Consider the following 21,410-nt stretch of genomic DNA (forward strand, 5'->3'; position numbering starts at 1 on the left):
CGTTTGCTCACGGCCTCTAAAACTGCACGTTTTCAGATCTGAGGCCACTTTAAACAATGATAAGAACTCACTGTCACTTACTGCTGAGATATTTATTTACAGCGTTTTTTCTGTTGATCTTCATGAGGTATATGGACAGCATCACAACACTTCATATACACCGATCAGCCACAACATTAAACCCACTGATAGGTGAAGTGATTAACATTGATCACCTCCTTACAATGCATTGTCTGCTGGGAAACCTTGGATCCTGGCATTAATGTGAGTGCCACTTGACACACACCACCCACCCAAAAACCTTTACTAGTCAAGTACACTGCCCAATGGCAGTGCCCCCAATGGCAGGACAAAAACTGCTCAGGAATGCATGCACAGGTGTGCTGTGGACTATTCACAATTAAAGGCTGCTCTGAAATTAATTTGAGTTTTTTATAAACAAATTATTTTGTATATATAAAGGAGTCTTAAATCTTTTACTTCAGATTGTGAAAAATGCAGTCACTCAACGTGGCCACACCCTTAATTATGGAGGTTGCTGCTAGGTCAAAACCAAGTGAGATTTCTAGTCAGTTGAACAGCACAGAATGAATGTAGAAGCTGTAGATTTTTGATTAATAAAAGATTTAAAAATTGTACAGTCTGCTCAGATTTAGTGCCTCTTTCTATTGCCCCTATCCAGAGCAGCTCTGGCAACGCCCGCTCATCCAACTTACTTTACACTGAGATGATGCTGCACTGGGATCTGGGAAAGTTATGCAAACATTACACAGTTTGACAAATGTTTTATGTTGCAGTACTGCACTGGGCTATTAAGGCAATCCTATTAGGTATGAGTACAAAAACAGCATGGCCCATAGCTGACAAGTTTCCTGAGCATTATGTCCCATTGCAAATAGGTACAGTACCTAAAACAGAGGGCTAATTTGTGTTCACTTTTTTTTCAGACCAAGGAAATGATTTAAAGAGGCTCTGTGGAACTTCTGTGTTGTGCTGGAAGCTGGTCTTTAGTTTATGTTAGTGGATTCTCTATAGAGGTGCGGAGAGAGGTGCTCCGATGAGGCACTGAGAATGTGTATAAAGTCCAGCAGCATTAAACAACTTCAACAAATCGTTCACAGGCTTGTACAGGCAACAGAGAGAGACAGTGGAGGTCTCGTAATGTTACAATACACTCACATACAGCCAATAAAAAGCAATTAATACATCTAAATTACTACCACTTGTTACATAAAATGATTTGCAGCATCAAAAACTGAATTTCTGTTTAAAGGTTTGACGAAGTTTGTGCTGCTTGCCCAGATATGTTATTTTGTCAGTGTTGAGGTGACCAGAAGCTCTGCAGAGATGGCAAGTGCAAAGTTAATATGACTAATAGAATGGCAGCAATCAAGACACAGTTTGGAAAACACCAGAATTAAAAAACATTGGTGTGACATGCAACCACATAGTTCCCAAATGGACTGCTCAAAGTGTGTGTGTGTGTGTGTGTGTGTGTGTGTGTGTGTGTGTGTGTGTGTAATGTACAGTACCATGCTTTTTGGTGCTTATTGGCACAACACAAAGTCCATTCAAAATAAATCAATTGTGGAGCAGGTGCTCGCTAACTTTAAATCCCTCTTAGGCAAAGGTGGCTCTGCGGATTTTGTGCTATTGTGTAAATGTCCGATTTGCAGAGGGAAGTTTGTTTGATAGCTTCATGGCATAAGTGCTTTCTTTAAGTACAGAAAAGCTTTGACACTCATATAGAGTTTGGGGCAATGGATGAAGAGGTCAGATGTCATTAATTCAGTATCTCCTCCCCATGCAGATGAAAAGTCAGGTGAAGTTTCGTAGTCCATAAAACATTTCTGGAGCTTCACAGCAAAAACAGTGTTCTCCCCTAAAAAACTGAAAAAGCTGGGGAGTTGATGTAAATGTGACATAGAACGCATCCCCCCCGTCCTCTATGCTTAGACCCTAAGTTCTGCCAAGGAAAATCTCTCTAAAAATGCTTGAATCCCTTTAATCATAGTGAACATGTATGTTTATATCTGCTTTAATTGTTTTGAATTGCATTATGGGATGAAGATTAATTTGTTTTTAAAATATGCATCTTTGTCACCCTGCAGCAGCCATACAACTCTTTAAAAAGATTTTTTTGTTAGTCAATAAGCAGAAAAGTTCTGAGACAGAATTGGACCAGGGATGTCTGATGGTTATAGTCTCCCACTACAATACAACTTTGACAAACATAGCGGCTCTGTGAGGCTAAATATAGGCACAGTGGCTAACATGAGCAGGCTAACATGTTGACATGACGGTGCTAACATGCTGAACGTGATGAATTGTAACAACATGATTGTCTCTGCCAAATACCTTTTCAATCCATCCAATAGTTGCATTAATGTAACAAAAATCATAGCAGTCCACCTGATAGTTGTTGAGATATTTCAGTTTGGACCACGGTGATGGACCAACTGTGTGACCATCTGCCATAACCGTCCTTGGAGCCATAGTGCTAGCGTGGTTAAACAACATTGTAACAAATGAACTATCTCAACAAATGAGAAATTCTACAAATGATCACAGAGCTGCCTTTCTGAAGTTTGTTTTGTGTTTTACGAATCATGTTCAATAATCAATAAAATTTGGGAAACACAGTGTTTGATTCTCCCAACTCATCGCAAACTCAAAAGAATTTTGTGAAGCCATAACCTTATGGTTTTCTTTTTGTTTCTTTGTGCAATATACAGCAGTGACAGGTTATCAATGTCCATTTTCCTGAGCGACCAAAGCAGCTGGAGCGTGCAGCATCTCCTTGGTGCCCCAGTTAACAGAACGTAAATGTTCATCAATGTCAGGCGAGTGGCAGAATAGAACACTAAAGCACGACACCAGAACAGACCGATGCAGTAAAGTTCAGTTTACTCAGATATTCAAAAGCAAGCAGGAATCAATCCAGGTAATCAGTCCAATCAAGAAAGCAAATCCAACAAGGAGCAGACAGGTAGAATAGAGTCTGTGAATTCAGGCAGGGGTTCAAAACAGACAGGTCAGGTGAGCAAAATACAAAACACTGGAGAGCTATGCAAAATATACTGGATAATGTGGCAGGGGGTGAATAAAACTGGTTGGTGTATACACTGATGGCTAATGAGGGTAATGAGCTGCAAGTGACCGGGAGTGTTGGTGTTTACACCACTAGCACAGGAGCTTTAGACTGGGATGGGATGTGGCTAGCTGGTTAGCATGCTAACTTTGATATATGTCTTTGCAACTGGTATTCACATTTATATAATTTTAGATAATTTTTGAATCCTTATATTTTGCTTGTGTTGTGGTGGTTAAATAGTACCAAACAAATTAGCAATTGATGAAATAACCACACACTAATTGCCATATGTTAAATCCGATGTCTAACTAAAACTAACTAACCAAAAACAGTTTGCTGCTTCTACCAGTTGGTTATCGAGCTTTGAAAGTCACTTGTGAATATATTTTTGTAGTAAACTGGCTGAGACATGCCAAGTATTATCCTCAGTGATTAGCTAAATCAGATATGTTTCAGTTGATTAAGAGTGTCTACTTAAATTGGCCGAACACACCTGATGTACCTAACTGTTTGTGTGTGGAGCAGGAAGAGTTACAATATTTGAAAATGCTGGGTTCCTCCAGGAGTGGTGTTAGAGTAAGAACCACTGATTTAAGTTGAAACAACTGCAACCTCAAACTGCCCGAGAAGTGGATGTAGCTCTTCTAGTGTAAAACAAACATTTCTGGCCTCATGCTTGTTATTGGGAGATTATCGTGCAGCTTTTAAAGCCAACTGAGATTTGTTTGATGTAACATCTCAGAAGATTTCACACCTCTGAAAACTGAGAAGTGTGGTGTTTGTGTGTGTCCTTACAGCACTGTAATCCCACAGCCCCATAACAAACTCTCACAAGTACATCTTTGTGATAGAAGCCTAATTATCTAATGTCAGTTTGTAGATTTGGATCTGGTTCATAGACTCCAGATCAGAGAAAAATGCTTTTTCATCTTGTTTAACAATCAGTAATTATGACAATACTCTGATGAAGCCCAAAAACCTCAAGTAAATGTTCTGATGTTGGAAAATGTTGCTTGATATGCAAGAAAAAAAGAGTCAACTCTGATAATCTATACCGAACATTTATCACAATCATTTCAGAGGGTTTTATGGAATTAAATACACTGACAGGCAGGCAGAAATAAGATCTTCTACTGTGGCTATCAGGCAGGATTATTGATATAATGTGCTGATGTTTATTCATGGACATTAAATGAAAGATTCTGACAACCATCTGGTTTATCCTGCCGCTTAACTCAGTTTTAGGATTATACTTCCTGTTTGAGCATAGTTTTTTATATGCGTTATTATTTCACAAGGGTACCATCCCCAGACAAAAGTGTGGGAGATTATGTATAACTATATTCTATATTTAATAATCAGATATCAAATAAGAATATTCAATAGTATGCTGCAGATTTTGCTTCCGGATTTATTTACAGTTCGGTAGGGATAGCTGGCTAAAACACACACACACACACAAACACACACACACACACACACACACACACACACACACACACACACACACACACACACACACACACACACACAGTCAGTCAGTCAGTCAGCAGGCCAGGGGTCCTTTATTGACAGATCCCATAGATTAGCCTCTCTTCCTGAACTGGGCGGAGGAGGGGAGCCATGATGGAGGGTAATGATTGTGTCAGAGGGGTCCTCAACTTCAAACCCTTCCTCCCCACCGGGGAAAGAGCGAAGCTGGACTCACTGTGGCCGCGATGCCCCCTCAGCTCTTTCATGTCCCAGGTTAGACCATTCTGTGTGACCCAGGCGTCTGGCCACAACAGGACGGGGTCGATATGTGCTGATAATGTCACACAGCATTTACAGCTACTGATAAATGACTGTACCGGGTCACCAGGTAGATCCTTGTCTGTAGATAACTGATGGAATCAGTAAACGGTTACGTTCTGTATCGATTCTTTACAGATTTGCGGATTGTTAACTGGCTGACTGACTATATTACAGTTCCAATGTGGTCTAATTTTGTACTTAGTCATATTACCCCTCCAAAACTGGCTACTTCTGAATTTAAAGTGGGTTCCAGTTGTTAAAAACAATGATGGTGATTTTAAGTTCACTGTGAAGCATTATTAATATGTAGAACCCATGAGCAGCTAACATACACTAGCATCAGGCAGGATGAAATGTTTGTCATATCATTAAATATAAAGTTGGCCCATGAATTGTTTAGTGCCTGACCATTAATACATTTAATTATAAGATGCTAATTAGCATGCATGATTCGTGCCACTAATAACAGCTTTATGTAAAGGACCAGATTTTATTGTGCTTGTTTAATTATTCAGGTGAAGAAATACTTACAGTAACTTAAAGCTGCACTAATTGATATTTTATTATTAACAAAGGGTCAAATGACTATTTTACAGCTAAAGTGTCAGAATATTGCCTTAGGAGCTGGTGCTCATAACAATAACGGCATGGATGGAAATTAATGGAAATCTGTCACTAGCACTTCCTTCCTGATTAGGTAAGTTGTTCATGACAGCAAGCTATGATTGATCAGTCCAATGTGTAGTCTGCCATGTCTCTCAGTGCTGTGTAGGCTGATCTCAGCGTAACTGAAATTAAACATTTTCAAACTGCATATTTCTAAGATGTGAAAAATATTAAGTCAGCTGCTCCCACAATTTCCATGTGGACTTGGAAATTGACATCAAACTGCTATTTGTCAAAATAATGGGATGAGATGGAAGGACTTCAGTGTTAGGGGGTACACAGAGGAGATACGGTTTGCTTGTACTGTATCACACCCTGTTGTAATGGTACTGTCTTCTACACACATTCAATTAGTTCCTTTAAAGTTGGAGGTCTTACACCATTATTTACCCCACAGCGTTTTTACTGTCATCTGAAAGAACTAGTGAAACTAGTACATCCCTGTGTGTGAATGTTCAATGTAATTCAGTGGTGACTTTGAGTAACCAAAGCCACCCAGCGTGCTCTATGGGCCATGCGTGGCAGTTGCTTCCATCAAAGCAGCTGGCTAACTGATATATCAATTCAATTGTGCAGCACTGCTAGACTTTTCAAATGTTATCGGAAAGAATGGTTCAAATTCTGACAGTGAAATGGGGGGTTGTGATGCTCACATAAATGTATCCACTCTTTTACAGCCACTTCCTTCACAATGTCATCTTGTGGGGAAAAGTATTTTTGGGCTGCAGTGCGTCACCTCAAATTGTAGTTACACAGTTAGGCCATTAATTGTTTTGACAAGCCACAACTCTCCCTTATACCAGTGTTTTGCATGTTGTCTTGATACTGCTGATGAACCAATATTTGTAATTTGTAACAACACACTTTTTGATGTTTTTGTACCCAACTCTGCCAAACAGAAAATGGCTAAAGTGATGTCAGACTGAATAATGGAAGTGAAATGGCAATTCAGTCTGATTTTCAGCTCAGCTCTCTGGGACTTTCTATTCAAATCAGCTTGAATGGCAGCCTTTAACTGCAAGTCTATATTCATTTTCTTTATTTTATAGAGGTCACATCCAAATGTGAATGTTGCTCCCAAGAGCGCTGCATTCAACTGGGACTTATTATCAGCTCAACACTGTGGTGGTTTTGTGTTGATGTGGTTTTGTGTCGTAGTCAGATAACTTAGATTTGATGATGGGGGTTAACAGGCAGAGTTACTAGCCCTTTTCACACAGAGACCCTGCATTATTGCCGCAGCGGAGGTCCGCCAATTCTCCACCTTTGTTTGTTCACACCGAACCAAGCAGCTCCGGCTTAAAGTCGCACCAGGGTGTTAATTTATACAGCAAGCCGGTGCCGAGGTTCCAAAAGAGATGTGACAGTACATGTCATGATGATGCAGCTGTGTGTTTTCTTCAACGTGTTTCCCCCGGTGTCCTCCTGTTAATCTAAACATGTACCGCTGACTGTTTATAATCTTATGGATGCTGTTATAATGTGTTGTGATTGAGATCCTGACCCACCAAACATCCTGGAAAGTGACAAAGTTACGTTTTTCTCTCTAAATTACATAATTACATTATCACCATCAGTAAACAGGACGCTGTCTGAGTCTTTCACTCGCGGGGAGGGAGGCTGTTTTCTGGGGGAAAGTTCACTGAAGTCGCGGTCAGGAGGGCTGACCGTCGCAGTGTTTTTTTTAAGACAGTAACTACAACAACACAATAGTGAAGGAGACAAACACTTGGTGAGTTAAAGTTTTTTGCCGGGGACAGACGCTGTTTTTCGGGCAGAAATGTGACGAAGAGTCAGTAGGACAGACAGGAGGACAGAGGCTTTTCCACATATAACTGCGGTATTATTTTCCTCATATAAGTTGCAAAAGACACTACCAGTCACTACGTTACTGTTGTCTGGTCCTGTAACGTTGCTTTGAGGGTTGAAGTGTGGGACATTTCTCTTTTATTTGTTGAGTGAAGGATCTGTTTAGTTATCAGACTGTGAACACCATCAGACCGACATGCCCTGCTCTAGGCCACCGGCTTATCCATTCACACAGACGCCGGTTCATCTCTGCTGCACCTCTGATACTGCCTCTGGAGGCGCATCAGAGCCGCAGCGAAATTTCACCCCTCGCCGCATCTGAGACTTTCACACAGAGGAGGATTTGGAGAATTGGCGCAGGATCCCCGCACTCAAGGCAGTGTGAATGGGGCTACTGTTGCAAATTAGATCTCCTTTCGAAGCGACCAAGTTCCACCTTCACTCCTTTATAAACATTGATGTAGAGGAAATGATGGGCTGTTTGATAGTGACTCAGAGGATGCCCTGACAGTGGACCAGGCTGCCTTTCTCTGAGAAAAGCATCCTACTAAATTCTCCCTGCAGTGAGTCTGGATGCGGGTGTTTACAGTCTAGCAGAGGCTGAGTGCATTGGGCTTCAGATGGACCTTCATCTCTGTAGAAATGTCTGTGAGATTAGATTTGTGATTCAAGCTCTCGTCTGCTCACATGCTTTAGGTGCAGCACTGACCAGGCAAAGCTCCTTCTGATGGACTTCTCCTCACACATAATCCATCACACAAATCTTTGCTTCCACACTAAAAGGGCCCACACCACCTTCAATTGACTGCTGCTTTGAAGTTTAGCACAGAAATATAGAATCTAATTTTTTCAGAATGATCCTCCAGGAGTTCTCAATAACCCATTTTCTGCATTATAACCAGTGTTGTTAGAGTTTTTTACTCTAAGTTACTCTAACATTGCTGTCTCCTTCAGTTGGCCATGTTGGTTTTCTTTAGAGCTCCAAATTAACTGACCTTTTTGACCTTTAATGTGAGAGTAAGTGCATCAAATTAAACACTGGGAGCACAATTCAACCCCTTGGAGTACAAAACTGGTTTCTAGGTCAGTTAACCCATTCCTGCCATTTGCATATATAAAAGTTCAATAATCACCCCCAAGTAACCCTTAAGGAAACATGTCACATGAAGCCATTTTGCAAAAATCTGTTAGTACCTTTTAAATTTCACTTTACATTTTTCTCAAACTTTGAAAAGGTCAGTTTCACCTGTACTGCAGTCGCTGTCCGCTCCCACTGTTGTCCTGCTGATGATGTAGACAGTGAGGTGTTTCCTCCACACATCAAGTCTCTGTCCACATCTTTTCACCTGCCAGAGAGGAGCTTCATCAGAGGGTCCACTATTCACCAAGAAAAATCACAGAATTCCCGCTTCTCCCTGTGTTCATCATGTCAAGTATTTTTGTAACAGAAAACTGTTTAACCACAAAATACATTTTGAAATATGTGCCTTGTAAGCACGATATACCACATTAGTTTGTTATAACTGTGACAGTGATGTTTGCTACCCTTAACTAAATAGCTGAAATTGCCTAAACATCAGTTGATCAAATCAGAAACTGTGTAATGTGTCATTTTCAGAATGCTCATGTGAGTTTGAGGGCTACAAAGTGAAGCACAAGCAAAAAGTGCAGTAAAAAACTTTTTTTATCTTGTTGCAGTATTTTTCCCTAACTAATCACAGAGTGATAAACCAATTAGGAGTGGGCATTTTAAGTTATTTCCAAATTCACAAATACTTTCCTCTTATTACCATTGAGAACTCAAGTTCCCACAACAAATCATATAAATTAAGGTTGAAATGAACATCCAAACTCAAATGCAGGCAGGGATTAGGAAGCATACCTCCAGTCCATTTCTATGGTGAGGTGCCTAATCTTCTCTGTCCTGGTGCACATTCATTCAGTTTATTTTCAAACTAATTACTTCAAAACATCAGTCTTATGCCTGGTCACCGTTCTGCCTGTACTGTAAGATGGAGTGATGTTTGACTGGAAACACTGAATGTGATAGCTCAGATCTACCATTGTTGTTATATATGTTTGCAGAAATTTAAAGATAGTTACATGACTGCGATTACTCTACGTTAAACAAATACTGACATCTAAATCGAATACTCAGGCACTCATGCCCATCTATCTGCCAACATCTTGGTGGCTATAGAAGCAGTTTTTACAAGTGGCTGATTTACATTTCTATAATTTGACTTGAAACAACCTGTACTGTATAGCAATTGTGTCATTGGGTGTCTGTAAGGGTAGGCATTCTCCTTCCTCCTGCTATCTGTGTTTCATTACTTTCAAAATCCCTATTTTTTATGGGAAACATCAAAAACAACCTCTAAGCTAGCAGCATACACATTGAAAATGGCAAGTTACTAACATTAATATGGTTGCTAATGGTACAAAGCTTGCATCTGTTAGCTTTAATTTTGCATGGATTAAGTCATTTTAATGCCGGGGGTCGACTCCCCCCAAAACAAGTTCCCTCTTAAAAATATTTTGCAGAAGCACCGTCCCTGCGTTCTGGGTTTAGCCCTGCCTAAGATGATGGCATTTTTTGTGGAGATACGACTAGCTATGCAGGACTACTAACTAGCTTTCTTTTTGAAGAAGACCTGCACGTTTGTAATCCTGCCCTGTCCATCTATGTTCTATTAGCGTCTGTTTCTCTGCACTCTCAAAATACCATGGCTATCCAGAGATGGCAGATGTCATCTTATATGATATCCTCAAGCCTCAGTTTCCCCATAGTGCCAGTGTGGAACAATACTATGCATTGACAACACACAGACACACACGCAGTGTAAATGTTTCAGAAGTGCTGTAAAGAACATACATAGTGCATGTGTTTGTGCCCATGATGGATGGATGCTTGTTCGTGCCATACCCTCACAACACCACTCTCTCTCTCTCTCACACACACACACACACACACACACACACACACACACACACACACACACACACACACAGCCTCTTTCTCCCAAATGGATTCAGTTAGCCAACCGTCCCTAAACTCTCAGCCTCTTGCCTCTTACTCTCTGTTTCAGTATTTATTTATTTAGCTTGACCCTGTTTTTCTTTACTCTCCCTGCCTCCTTTGATTTTTTTTCTCTTTTGAAGAGGAGAGCAGAGAGAATCGGGCTGTACAGGTTCTACTGGTGGCTGGGTCGCTGTGGTCGACTAGCCTCCTGTCCCACTGAGGCAGAAACATGAGGCTTTTTTTTAACACTGCCTGCTATTACCATGCTCTGCTTTGATGTGGGGGAGAGGAGGAGGAGGAGGGGGGATTGGAGACAAGAGGAGTAGGGGAAGTGAAGAGGAGGAGAGGGGAGAGGAGGAATAGAGAGGAAAGGCCACAGGAGGGGAGAGAAGAGAGGAGCAGGACAGGAGAAGAGAAGAAGGGGAAGTAGAGAAAAATGGAGAGGAAGACTGTCAAGAAGAAGAGGAGAAAGAGGAGATGAGATGAAGGGAGGATAGGGAGACAAGAGAGGGGAGTGGAGAGAAGAGGAGTAGAAGGAGGAGAGGGAGAGAGAAGATGGGCGGAACAGAGAGGAAAGGAGAAAGGAGTGGAGAGAAGAGAGGGGACGCGAGCAGAAAAGGAGAAGAAGAGACAAGAGTGGAGAGAAGCAGAGGAGGAGGAGAGGGAGGAGGAGAGGAGGAGGAGTTAAAGGCAAGTAATGGTGGAGTCGTAGAAAGAGAGGAGAACGGGTGGAGGCTAGCAAATAGGAAGAGAGAGGAACTAAACTAACTTCACTGAACCAAAGTCACTTCTTCTCAACATTTTCTCTGTCTATCTGTTAATGTCAGTTTGATCATTTCCAGACAGATATGATAATAGATCCACTCCGTACAAACTGCACAGTAAAACTCTTGTTGGGCCGAGAGCAGCAGGAGGAAGAGGAGCAGTGGTTCTTGGAAGTGATGCACTGCTTTTAACCTTGAGGAGGCCGGAGGAGTCCCTGAGTGTTTGGACAACCTACTGAGCTGTCAGTTGAAACACAGCGACCAGATGCTGAAAGTTCCTGTGTGTGTTTGATAATTACTAAGAGTAATTGTTAAAATATAATAATAAGAAATATTAATATAAATTTATAATATGGAGCACCTCCCTGGAATCAGGGACCAATAGACTGGAAAAAGTCTCAAGAAAAGGATGTTCTCTTTAAATGTAAAAATCGATTAAATATTAAAAATGAAAGGAACATTGAAGGAAATGAATCCGAGCACTGACCATCACAACCAGCTGTTACCACAAAACACACTGGGCAAGATAACGGGCCAGGGGCTGGTCAGTGGAGGTGACTGTGAGACTCGAATGAGACAATGGCAGAAAAGCACCTGCCAACCTAACATGTGCCTTTAATCACCCCACACAAACACACTATAAATCTCTAGTATCTGCCCAAACACTAAATTAAGCCTCACTTGTGACCACACTTGAGACGATTAGCATGTGTCTGTCAGCCTCATTAATCCAGCTCGTTCCTCGTCGTGGACGAATGGCGTTGGCCGCTGCAGCGTCCTGTGGCCTGTTGACACACGCAAAGAAAACGGGGCACAGTGGCGGTCTGCCTCGCTGAGGAAAGTCTTCCTTCTGCAGGAATATAGAGGCTGGGTTACGCAGCTTCTCCTCTGGATCCGTACCGTGTCTCTTATCCGCATTTTCCACTGGATGCGGTATGGCTACGGTACAGCTGCGTTACAGCTCTGGTCCGATTTTGCTCCGTCGTTCTCGTCCGGCAACCCCCACCAGCTGCGTTTTGAGTCCGCCACGGCGCAGGTCCGCCGATCAGCTGGAGTTACGAAACCGAGAAATTCCCGCCATAATTAGCTGATGCTTCCAGGAAAGCATTACTTGGGTCTGCGGCAAGTTGCAAGCGTACAGCTGTTTTAATCTCTCTGGAAATCATGGCTGTCACGGCAGAAAGGGCGTGCTTTCAGCCAATGGGAGAAGAGAGTTTTGAATCGGGGAGGAAATGTAACAACCAGGTGTGACTTACTGGAGGCTGGGGTTGGCGCTCTTTCTTTGTATTCAGGCTTCGTTAGTGTGTGGAGGCCGCATTTTCTGCTTTTGGTTTACATGCAGGCCTCTCTATTGTTAGGACCACGTGGTAAGGTTCCAACACCTTTCTTTTTTGAAAGTTTGTTTTGTGTTTAGTTGAGCCTCCATCTTTGGTCCTAAGAGACTGTTGTTCTTGTGGGCACTGACAATGGCAAAATCACCAGTAAGTCAGTCAGTCAGTCAAGTGTGTATTTTCTGCTGATAAGTTTGAATTTCTTTTTTCTGTAAATATAAAGTATGTAGTTCTATGTGCAGGGTTGGGAGGGATAGTTTAATAATGTAATCCAATACAGTTACTGATGAACTCAAAAAATGCAGTCAGTAACTTAATCCAACTATCACAATAATAAAGTAGTGTAACTTGATTATGTTCCATTACTTTTGGATTACTTTAATACCAAATTTTCACATAAAGACAGGAGAAAATAAATAATTTGCACTGTATCGTGATAGACAAAAATAATGGTGAAACTCACTATGTGATACACTTTTTTCACCAGAGGCCATGATAATGAATTGCAGCAGTAAGGTTAGCTCTGGTTTCACTTACGAGATTTAAGTCTGCATGATAGCATCGCAACCAATAAAGGTACTGTCATGAAACGTCACGTGTGTGACGGCCCAGTTTGAAGATGGCCATGATCCAACGCAGTAGTACTGAGTCCATTAATTTATGATTTTGCATCAGCATATCATCTCAATAACCTCTCGTTGGGAATCGAGAGAAAGTTTCGGAGCGACCGTGAGCATTCCCACAACCACAGTAACCACTGTCACTCCTGCCTGGAGAGGGAGAGACACTGCTGCAAGAGCTGCTTACTCTTGTATGTCTGCTGTCAGTTTCTTCTTTTCTTAATGTCACTATCAGTTGTTAATTTGTTTAACAAAAAATAAAAAATGAACAGTTACCTTCTTTGAAACCTTGTTGTCTATGACAATTGGGTTGCACTGCCCATGCCAACTCTAATGAGTTCAAAAGGAGGACTGAGAGGGAGGAGGAGCGCTGCTGTGTCCCTCTGTGTGTGCTTGGATCTCAGTCCGTGGATCAGCTGGGACGGGTCATAAAAAGTATCCTCCTGATCAATAACGGTGGGATGAGAGGGGAGAAATACGTCTTTAATGAGGAAAAATTAATTAATTTTAATCTGCCATCAGTGCGCCTGACCACACCTCACTTTAAGACAAACATGCCCGGGGGCACACAGGTGGGTGGTGGGCATGAAAATGCGTCGGTCTGGAACTAGCAATGACACCTGTGCTGCGCTGTGTACTGCTTTGCGCCGAGCACAAGATAGAGCCCAAAGTGTCTAGAACGACAAGTAAAAAGCTTTTACGAGGTAGCTGTGTCTTGCTGTACCTTGGAAACTAAAGAAAGGCAAATGCAGGAAGTTCCAGAGAGCAGCCAGGTTTACTGGTTACCTTTAATTTTTGTTCAGAGTCTAAATACTGTGATAGAGTCCACACAGTCACACTCTATTATCTTTATACAGATGTATATAAAGAAATGATTTTGTTGTCAGCTCAGCACTAGGAGGGATTACTTCTGTGTTTTGTAGCTGCATCTGTGATGGTGTTGTTTCACATTTCTTTTCTACTGCAGTTACTGTAGTTCTTTAATACCTCACCAATTTAATCATTTCAATTATTATTTAAATTTGTTTTTTCCTTACTTTCTTGCCTTGTTATTGTTCTGCAGCTTTCCGATTTCTTTGAAGGCACAATTAAAGTTTAATCGCTCATTCATATCTAATGGAAATAGAATTTTCTGTCTGTAACAAAATGTAATTGAACATTTTGTAAATATGTATGTTCTTATGAATTTTGTATTATTCTAGCTTTTTGTAGATTTCATTATCAATATTACAGGAAAACTAAGAGGAGAGCAGATGATCATCAAAGGAAGGACACTTTAGTCGCTGTACTAAAGTGTTTCACCTGCGCTTTTCTGAATTCATATGCTGTGTTTTTGAGATTTGTATTTTTTTACTTGAAATGTACAAAGTGCAAAAGTAACTCTAAAACATGTACTTATGTGTTTCTCTTCTCAGTGGTGGTGTTGTACCTTCAGGGCCTGGGGACCAAGGAGTGGAGAGAGGTGAGAAAAATGTCTTAAGTCCACATGTAGTTGTTTTGTTTTCAAATGCAGTATTAGCCCATTAACCCATTAGCTTTTAAAGTTTAAAGTGATAACTTGGCTGATCTGAAAGTTTAGGTTTTGCTGAAAGTTCAGTGAACTGACCAGGGGTGGAGCAGCAATTTTAAATGTGGGGGGGTTTTAGGGGTAGCACATGAGCACCGCAACCACCTTTGGCCCCTGTTTCAGTCTCCAAAACTAATGCAATGCATTTCTAGATTTTCTTCACTATGATATGCAAATAATATTGCATTCAAAATGTACATTATAGCACAACACTCTTCAACCCAAGATATTATATATTCACAAGCAATCACATACCATGGTATTAAGCAATTAATTTATATGTTTTATTAAAGAACAAGTGTGAGTGAATGAAACTGGCAAGAACACTGTGTTCCCTCACAATTCTCTTGTGTTCTCTCCCTCTTCTGTTATCTCCCTCTCCTCTCATGTTTTCCCCTTCTTTGTGCTCTCTCCCTTTTCTCTAGTGTTCTCTCCCTCTTCTTTTTCTGTTCTTTCCAACTTCTCTCCTGTTCACCCCCTCATCTTTTCCATGCTCTCCTTTGTCCTGACTCCTGGACTTCCCTTCCTCATAAACATCCTACATAAAGAACTCAATGTTAATATTCCTGAACTTGGAAGTGTTGAAAGATTTTATGTAAACTTAGAACAAACCTCTACAGCCTTGATTTGATTAGGAAACATTCCATTCTTTTGTTGTTCTTTTATCTGCTTTTTATTAATTATTTAACATATATTTTGTTGTTCTAATCTGTTTTAACTAATCTTTCATCCTAGCCTTTTTGTACTCTATATTATTTTATTCCTCTTATTATTTTAAGATTTTAATAGTTTTATTGCATTTCATTGTCTTCATTTCTATTCTTTTCTAGTTTCTGAGAGAAGTAACAGGGATGAGTTGATGTAGGAGATTTTCTTCATTGAAAGAAGGTTTTAAGCTCCAACAAATAGCTTTAAGTTACATAAATGAACACCTACATGGCATTAATGCAAGAATATGAATGTACTACTATAAAATTGAATTAGTGCATTTATGGATTGAAAGCTAGCTTTCTGTTTCCCTCCTGTCACATAACTCCACTTACACGACAACCTGACATGAAAAAGAAGTCAATCTTCTGCTGCCTCTTCCTTTTTGGCATTTCTAACAAAAAGAATAATGACAATGTTAAATAATATCAAATCAGTGGATGTCTCTGAAATCTGTCAGTTACCATTAACTTTACCTGGCTTGCATTAACTGTGTTTGCCACCTGGCTTGCTTAATATTAGCTGACATGCCACAAAGCAAGACATAGTTTAGTTATTTACAGACAAAATTCTACATTATTAACTAGTTAAATAACTGTTTCATACCTCTGCTCTGTTCGCTGTCTGCAGCAAGTGTTTACTTTCCCGGGCAGCCGGGACTAGTGGGTTTGTTCAAATGGCTGTGATTGGCTTGATGGCTGTCAATCAATCTAACTTGACCAATGGGTTTTCGTGTATGGGGAACTGAGGTGCGCTCCATTTCAGTATGCTGGTACACCGCGAGGGCGGGCAAACGGTTTAATACCTTAGGAAAAAGTCGGGGGGATGAAATCCCCTTGTTGTAAAAGTGGGGGTATTGCAACACCCCCATCCCCCACGGGTGTGATGCCACTGGAACTGACTAAAGTAATGTGGTCCTGACGGTCTGCCATAAGGACTTGCTATCTTTCATTATATGCGGTTAAACTCCATCAACAGTGACAACAACTCACATGTTTTTTATCCACCGACAAGAACTGAGGGTAAGTCTGTGACCTATAAACTCAGATTTAGTATTAATTAATTAATAATTAATTAATTAATTTGAGCAGTTATTCTTTTATGTTTTGTAAACCCTCTCCCACTGCTAAATCAATTCAGTTGTTTGCACTAATAAGATGAAATATGCAGCTCAATGATCATGTTCAGCACAGATTACTATGGGCTCTGTTTTGCTCGGCGCAAAGCGGTGCACAGCCCACAAGTGTCATTGCTAGTTTCAGACCAACGCAGTTGTCATTGTCAAACCCAGAGCCCATGTCGTGGAAATAGCAGTTATACTTGCGCCCACCTGTGCGCCCCCGGGCATGTTGGTCATAAAGTGAGGTGTGGTCGGGTGCACTGATGGCAGATTGCTCTCTTGAGGCAACAGAAAGTGACAGTGGCATAGACCAACAAAAAGCTGGGCTAAAGTCAAAAGCACAGTCTGTTTCCTGCTATTTAAAGGATGCATTAGATGCGCCTACACAGGCTGGTTCACACTGTGCATATGCTCTGATTTTATGATTTGAGAGGCTGCTTTCCAGTTATTTAAAAAAATTTCATGAACGCAGTCATGTCACTGTAACAAAAATTGTGGCACATTTAATCAGCAAAACTTAAAGCTGGAGAGAAAACTCTCCAGAGAAAACAGAATTAAACTATTAGCTTTTAAAAATAAAGACAGGATCTTAGGATTTATCAGGACAGCTGCTTCACTCCAAACTATTTTACTGTATGAATCTATACGGTGTGTGACCTTTGGATGTGTAAAAAAACATTAACATGACATTAATTAACATGAAATACTAACTGATCCTGTCAGCAAGTCAGGTGTTTAAAATAATCAAAGAAGTTTATCAGCTGTTCCTTGTGCGCAAATGTGCATGTTAATATAGAGATACCCAGAGGATCGCCGCAGGTCAGATCAGGACGATACTTTTTTATGACCCATCGTGCCTATCCATGGACTGACATCCGCGCACACACAGAGGGGTGCGCAGCAGCGCTCCCCCTCCTCCTCAGTTAAATATCAGTGTATTTTATCATATGCAGTCAAACAGAGTTTTTGATGGGACAAATGATTGTGAAATGGTGGGGCATAGGGTCCAGCAGCCGAGGACCATATCCCTGTCCCTCAGTGAAGATGAGGCCATGGTTAAATATGTGCCAGGTCCTGGTGCATGGGGCTCTTAAAGGGAATGGGAGAATAAACGCAGATTGACTAATTCAGAGTCTAAATACAACCCTTTTGCGCAGTGCACCTCACTTTGCGCCCAGATTATAAGCCGTTTAACTAGCAAATGTACTTGAACACACCCTAAATGGACTAACGGCTTGCGCTTTAGACCGTGCGACATAGGCCGTCTAAATAGGGCCCTTAGTATGTTTACTTTCTGTAAGGGAGGGTAGAGTCCTGATCCATAGCATATTAGTAGTCTTCCCAGTATGCATTGTTTGAGGGTTAAAACTGTCTTGTGACCTTTCTGTTTCATAGTTTGAAGAAAACATATATGATGGAAACTTGCTGTGTGGCTCAAATACCTTTTAATAATAAGTCATGGTTGTTTGTTTTTCCAATAATGAAAACATTATTAACCATGATAAAGCTTAGTATTGAATTCAGCCTTTATCTTCTCACACTAGTACAATTTAGTAAAGACGTGTGAGGAGTGGTATTATCATGTGTACCAGTGTTGGAACAAAGGAGTTCCATTGGAATCAACCTTAACTTTGTGTTTAAACAAACTGGAGGATTGTGTTGACTCAATAAGATGATTCTGCAGGAACTTAATTGATATGTTATGTAATCTAAAAGACAGGTCTTTTAACAGTAAATTTATTTTATGTTCTGTATGTTTAACTAATAGTTTTTCATACAACTTGGACTACATCCGATTATGGTTAGTTGGTAAGACTACATATGTTTAGTTTCAGCTTGTGTAAAAACTAAAATGGTTTAAGGCAACAGGTTTCCACGCTGTTTTGTAGTAAAGTCTAATTTGGGTTAAGAGGGTTGTGGTAACAGTTGTCATGTGATATACTGGTAGCAATAGAAGTAGCACAAGTAATACAGACATTGTGTCAGTACACATATCTGTCTGTAGTAGGCTGTGTTTAAGGGATGGTTGATTCTTGTGGTTGTTTCTTTAGGCCCCTTTGACAGTTCTGTTTCATTGTGTCCCCTAATGTTCAGTACAGTGTTATGCTAATCTACATCTTAAAGGAAAAGTATTTATAGTCCACTAAACATTTCTGGAGCCTCACAGCAAAACACTGTTGCACCATTCTCCTGAACAACTGAAATAGCTGGGGATTTGTTTTAAATGTAAAAACAAACTAAAACAGTCTGGATGCACGGTCGAGCTTAGCAGCTACAGGAGAGATTTCAGCTTTAAAAAGTGTTTAATTAATTTTTGCATTTTAAAACGTCCCTAGATACTTCAGTGTTTGCTGGATGTGCAAGTTTTTGCTAATTCATTAGCCAGAACAACTGTAAGGCCATAATATGTTATCTAATTTCAGAATGTGTCTTATTTTCATAGTTTTTACCTTTCTGAAAATCTATGATATCCACAAATAATTTTACTGTGATGTTTTGGATCTTTATATTGCTTTAATATACTCTTATACACAATACAGTATACTATTCACATCTTTGATAAGTCTTTGCCTATGTTATGGACGGAAATACAATTAATTATTATTTTAACTAACATAATCCTGCATTTACAGTATGTCAAATCAAGTCTATAGATACAATCTGCTCACTGAGGAAACCCTTTACACATCAACCTCCCTGTTGTAGTTTTATTAGGATATGAAGAAGAAAGATCAGATCTACCACGTGCTATCAGAACTGTTCATAATCAGTAAAGAAAAGAACTAAACAGCATGCCTCCAGTGTGAACCATTGTATGTCAAAATTAACACTTAAAACTACAGTATAATCACATTATACACTCAAGTCAAATGAGAAGTGTTTGTCGTATTTTACTTCAGTCTTGATTTAAAATGTATTTATTTAATTAAAACTTTTTTTTTCTCGTCAGTGGGGATCCAAACACATACACATGGATCTCAGTGAGCCCCAATCACTCTCACAGGGAGAGGGCACACACACACACACACACACACACACACACACACACACACTGTAAAGCAGTTGTCGATAAAGGTAAAAAGTACTATTATTAGTATTACTATGATTAGTATTACTATGATTGGTGTTACTATGATTAGTGTGACTATGATCGGTCTTACTATGATTGGTGTTACCATGATTGGTGTTACTATGGTTAGTGTAACTATGAGTGGTGTTACTATGATTGGTATTACTATGATTGGTGTTACTATGATTAGTGTTAGTATGATTGGTATACTATGATTGGTGTTACCATGATTAGTGTTACTATGATTGGTGTTACTATGATTGGTTTTACTGTGATTGGTGTTACTATGATTAGTGTAACCATGAGTGGTGTTACTTTGATTAGTGTTACTATGATTGGTGTTACTATGATTAGTGTAACTATGATTAGTGTAACTATGATTGGTGTTACTATGATTAGTGTCACTATAATTGGTGTTACTATGGTTGGTCTATGTGACGCCGACGAGGATTTTTCTGTTGGTTTGGGAGATCTCAAAGGTTGTTTATTTGACGCAAGAGGCGTCACTTGGTTTTGTTTTGTTGACTGAACTGATACTGATACTCAAACTGACTATTTTTCTGTTTGTTTGGGAGATCTTGAAGAGGAGTGATTTATCTGTTGAAAGAAGAGCTAAATTCTTGTTTGGGGGTTTCTTATTGCCTGCTGATATCTGGTTGCTAAATAAGGGGCCATGCACTGAAATACATGGGTCCTTGTGTAAGGTTGACGTATAACTAAACAAAAAGTATTCTTGTCAGATTTATATTCTGACTCTCACCCCGGCAACGTAAAACCGCTACATAAAAAGTGGCACCCCAGTCTAAATGGACCTTTGGTAGCTAACAACCAGTTTTGTGTTCAAAAAAACCAAACCCTGGCTTTGACACAAAATAAAGGCCTACCTAAAGGGACCTCCAGAATCAAAACACACACTTGAAGCAAACCAAGATTTATTTGACATTCAAAATAAACCAAAGGAGACCTCTTGGGGAAAATCAAATCAAATCAAATCAAATCAAATTTTATTTGTATAGCCCAAATTCACAAATCACAGTTTGCCTCAGAGGGCTTTACAATCTGTACAGAGACGACACCCTCTGTCCTTCGACCCTCGATTCGAGTGAGGAAAAACTCCCCAACCCCCCCAAAAAAGCCCTTTAAACAGGGAAAAAAAATGCGGAAGAAACCTCAGGAAGAGCCACAGAGGAGGGATCCCTCTCCCAGGACGGACAGACGTGCAATAGATGTCGCATGTACAGAGCAGATCAACGAGATCACAATGTATACAATTATAATGGATGGTTGACAGGAATGGAAGCACATAAAGAGGCATCACAGCAACAACAATAAAATGCACATGGAAATGTGATTACTAGTGATAACAGTAGTAGTGATTAACGGTAAGGATAGTATGTAGTAATGCATTACAATATAGTAGTGGAACGTATGTAACAGAGATATGACTAATATTAGCGACAGTAGTGGTGGGTGTCAGGCAGGGCCATGGCAGTAGGCGCATCCATGATCAGGCAGGGTCATGGCAGTAGGCGCATCCACGATCAGGCAGGGCCATAGCAGTAGGCGCATCCACGATCCACGACCCAGGCGCGGCCAGGATCCATGGGAGCCTGTAGGACTAGAAAGCACAAGGACTCCGGGGAAGAAGTGAAGTCAGTGACATGCAGAGATGGGGCATGTATACAGGCATAATGTATACAGATGGAGAGGAGAGGAGGAGAGAGAAGCTCAGTGTGTCATTTGTCCCCCGGACTAGGCCTATAGCAGCATAACTAAGAGCTGGTCCAAGACGGGCCTGGGCCAGCCCTAACTATAAGCTCTATCGAAAAGGATGGTCTTAAGTCT

General features: G+C 40.5%; 1 protein-coding gene across 2 annotated transcripts in view; it reads left to right on the forward strand.

Moving 5' to 3' along the window:
* Positions 1 to 21,410, forward strand: part of LOC311255056 (copine-9-like) — a 345,151-nt gene that overhangs the window by 31,124 nt on the left and 292,617 nt on the right. For both annotated transcript variants that reach the window (XM_084349210.1, XM_084349211.1), the window contains exon 3: positions 14,516 to 14,562. In XM_084349210.1, the coding sequence (XP_084205336.1) occupies positions 14,516 to 14,562 (47 nt within the window). The remainder of the gene's footprint in view (positions 1 to 14,515; positions 14,563 to 21,410) is intronic.

The sequence above is a fragment of the Pagrus pagrus genome, assembly GCF_965226575.1.
Source record: "Pagrus pagrus genome assembly, chromosome: 3".
In the NCBI taxonomy this organism is placed as follows: domain Eukaryota; kingdom Metazoa; phylum Chordata; class Actinopteri; order Spariformes; family Sparidae; genus Pagrus; species Pagrus pagrus.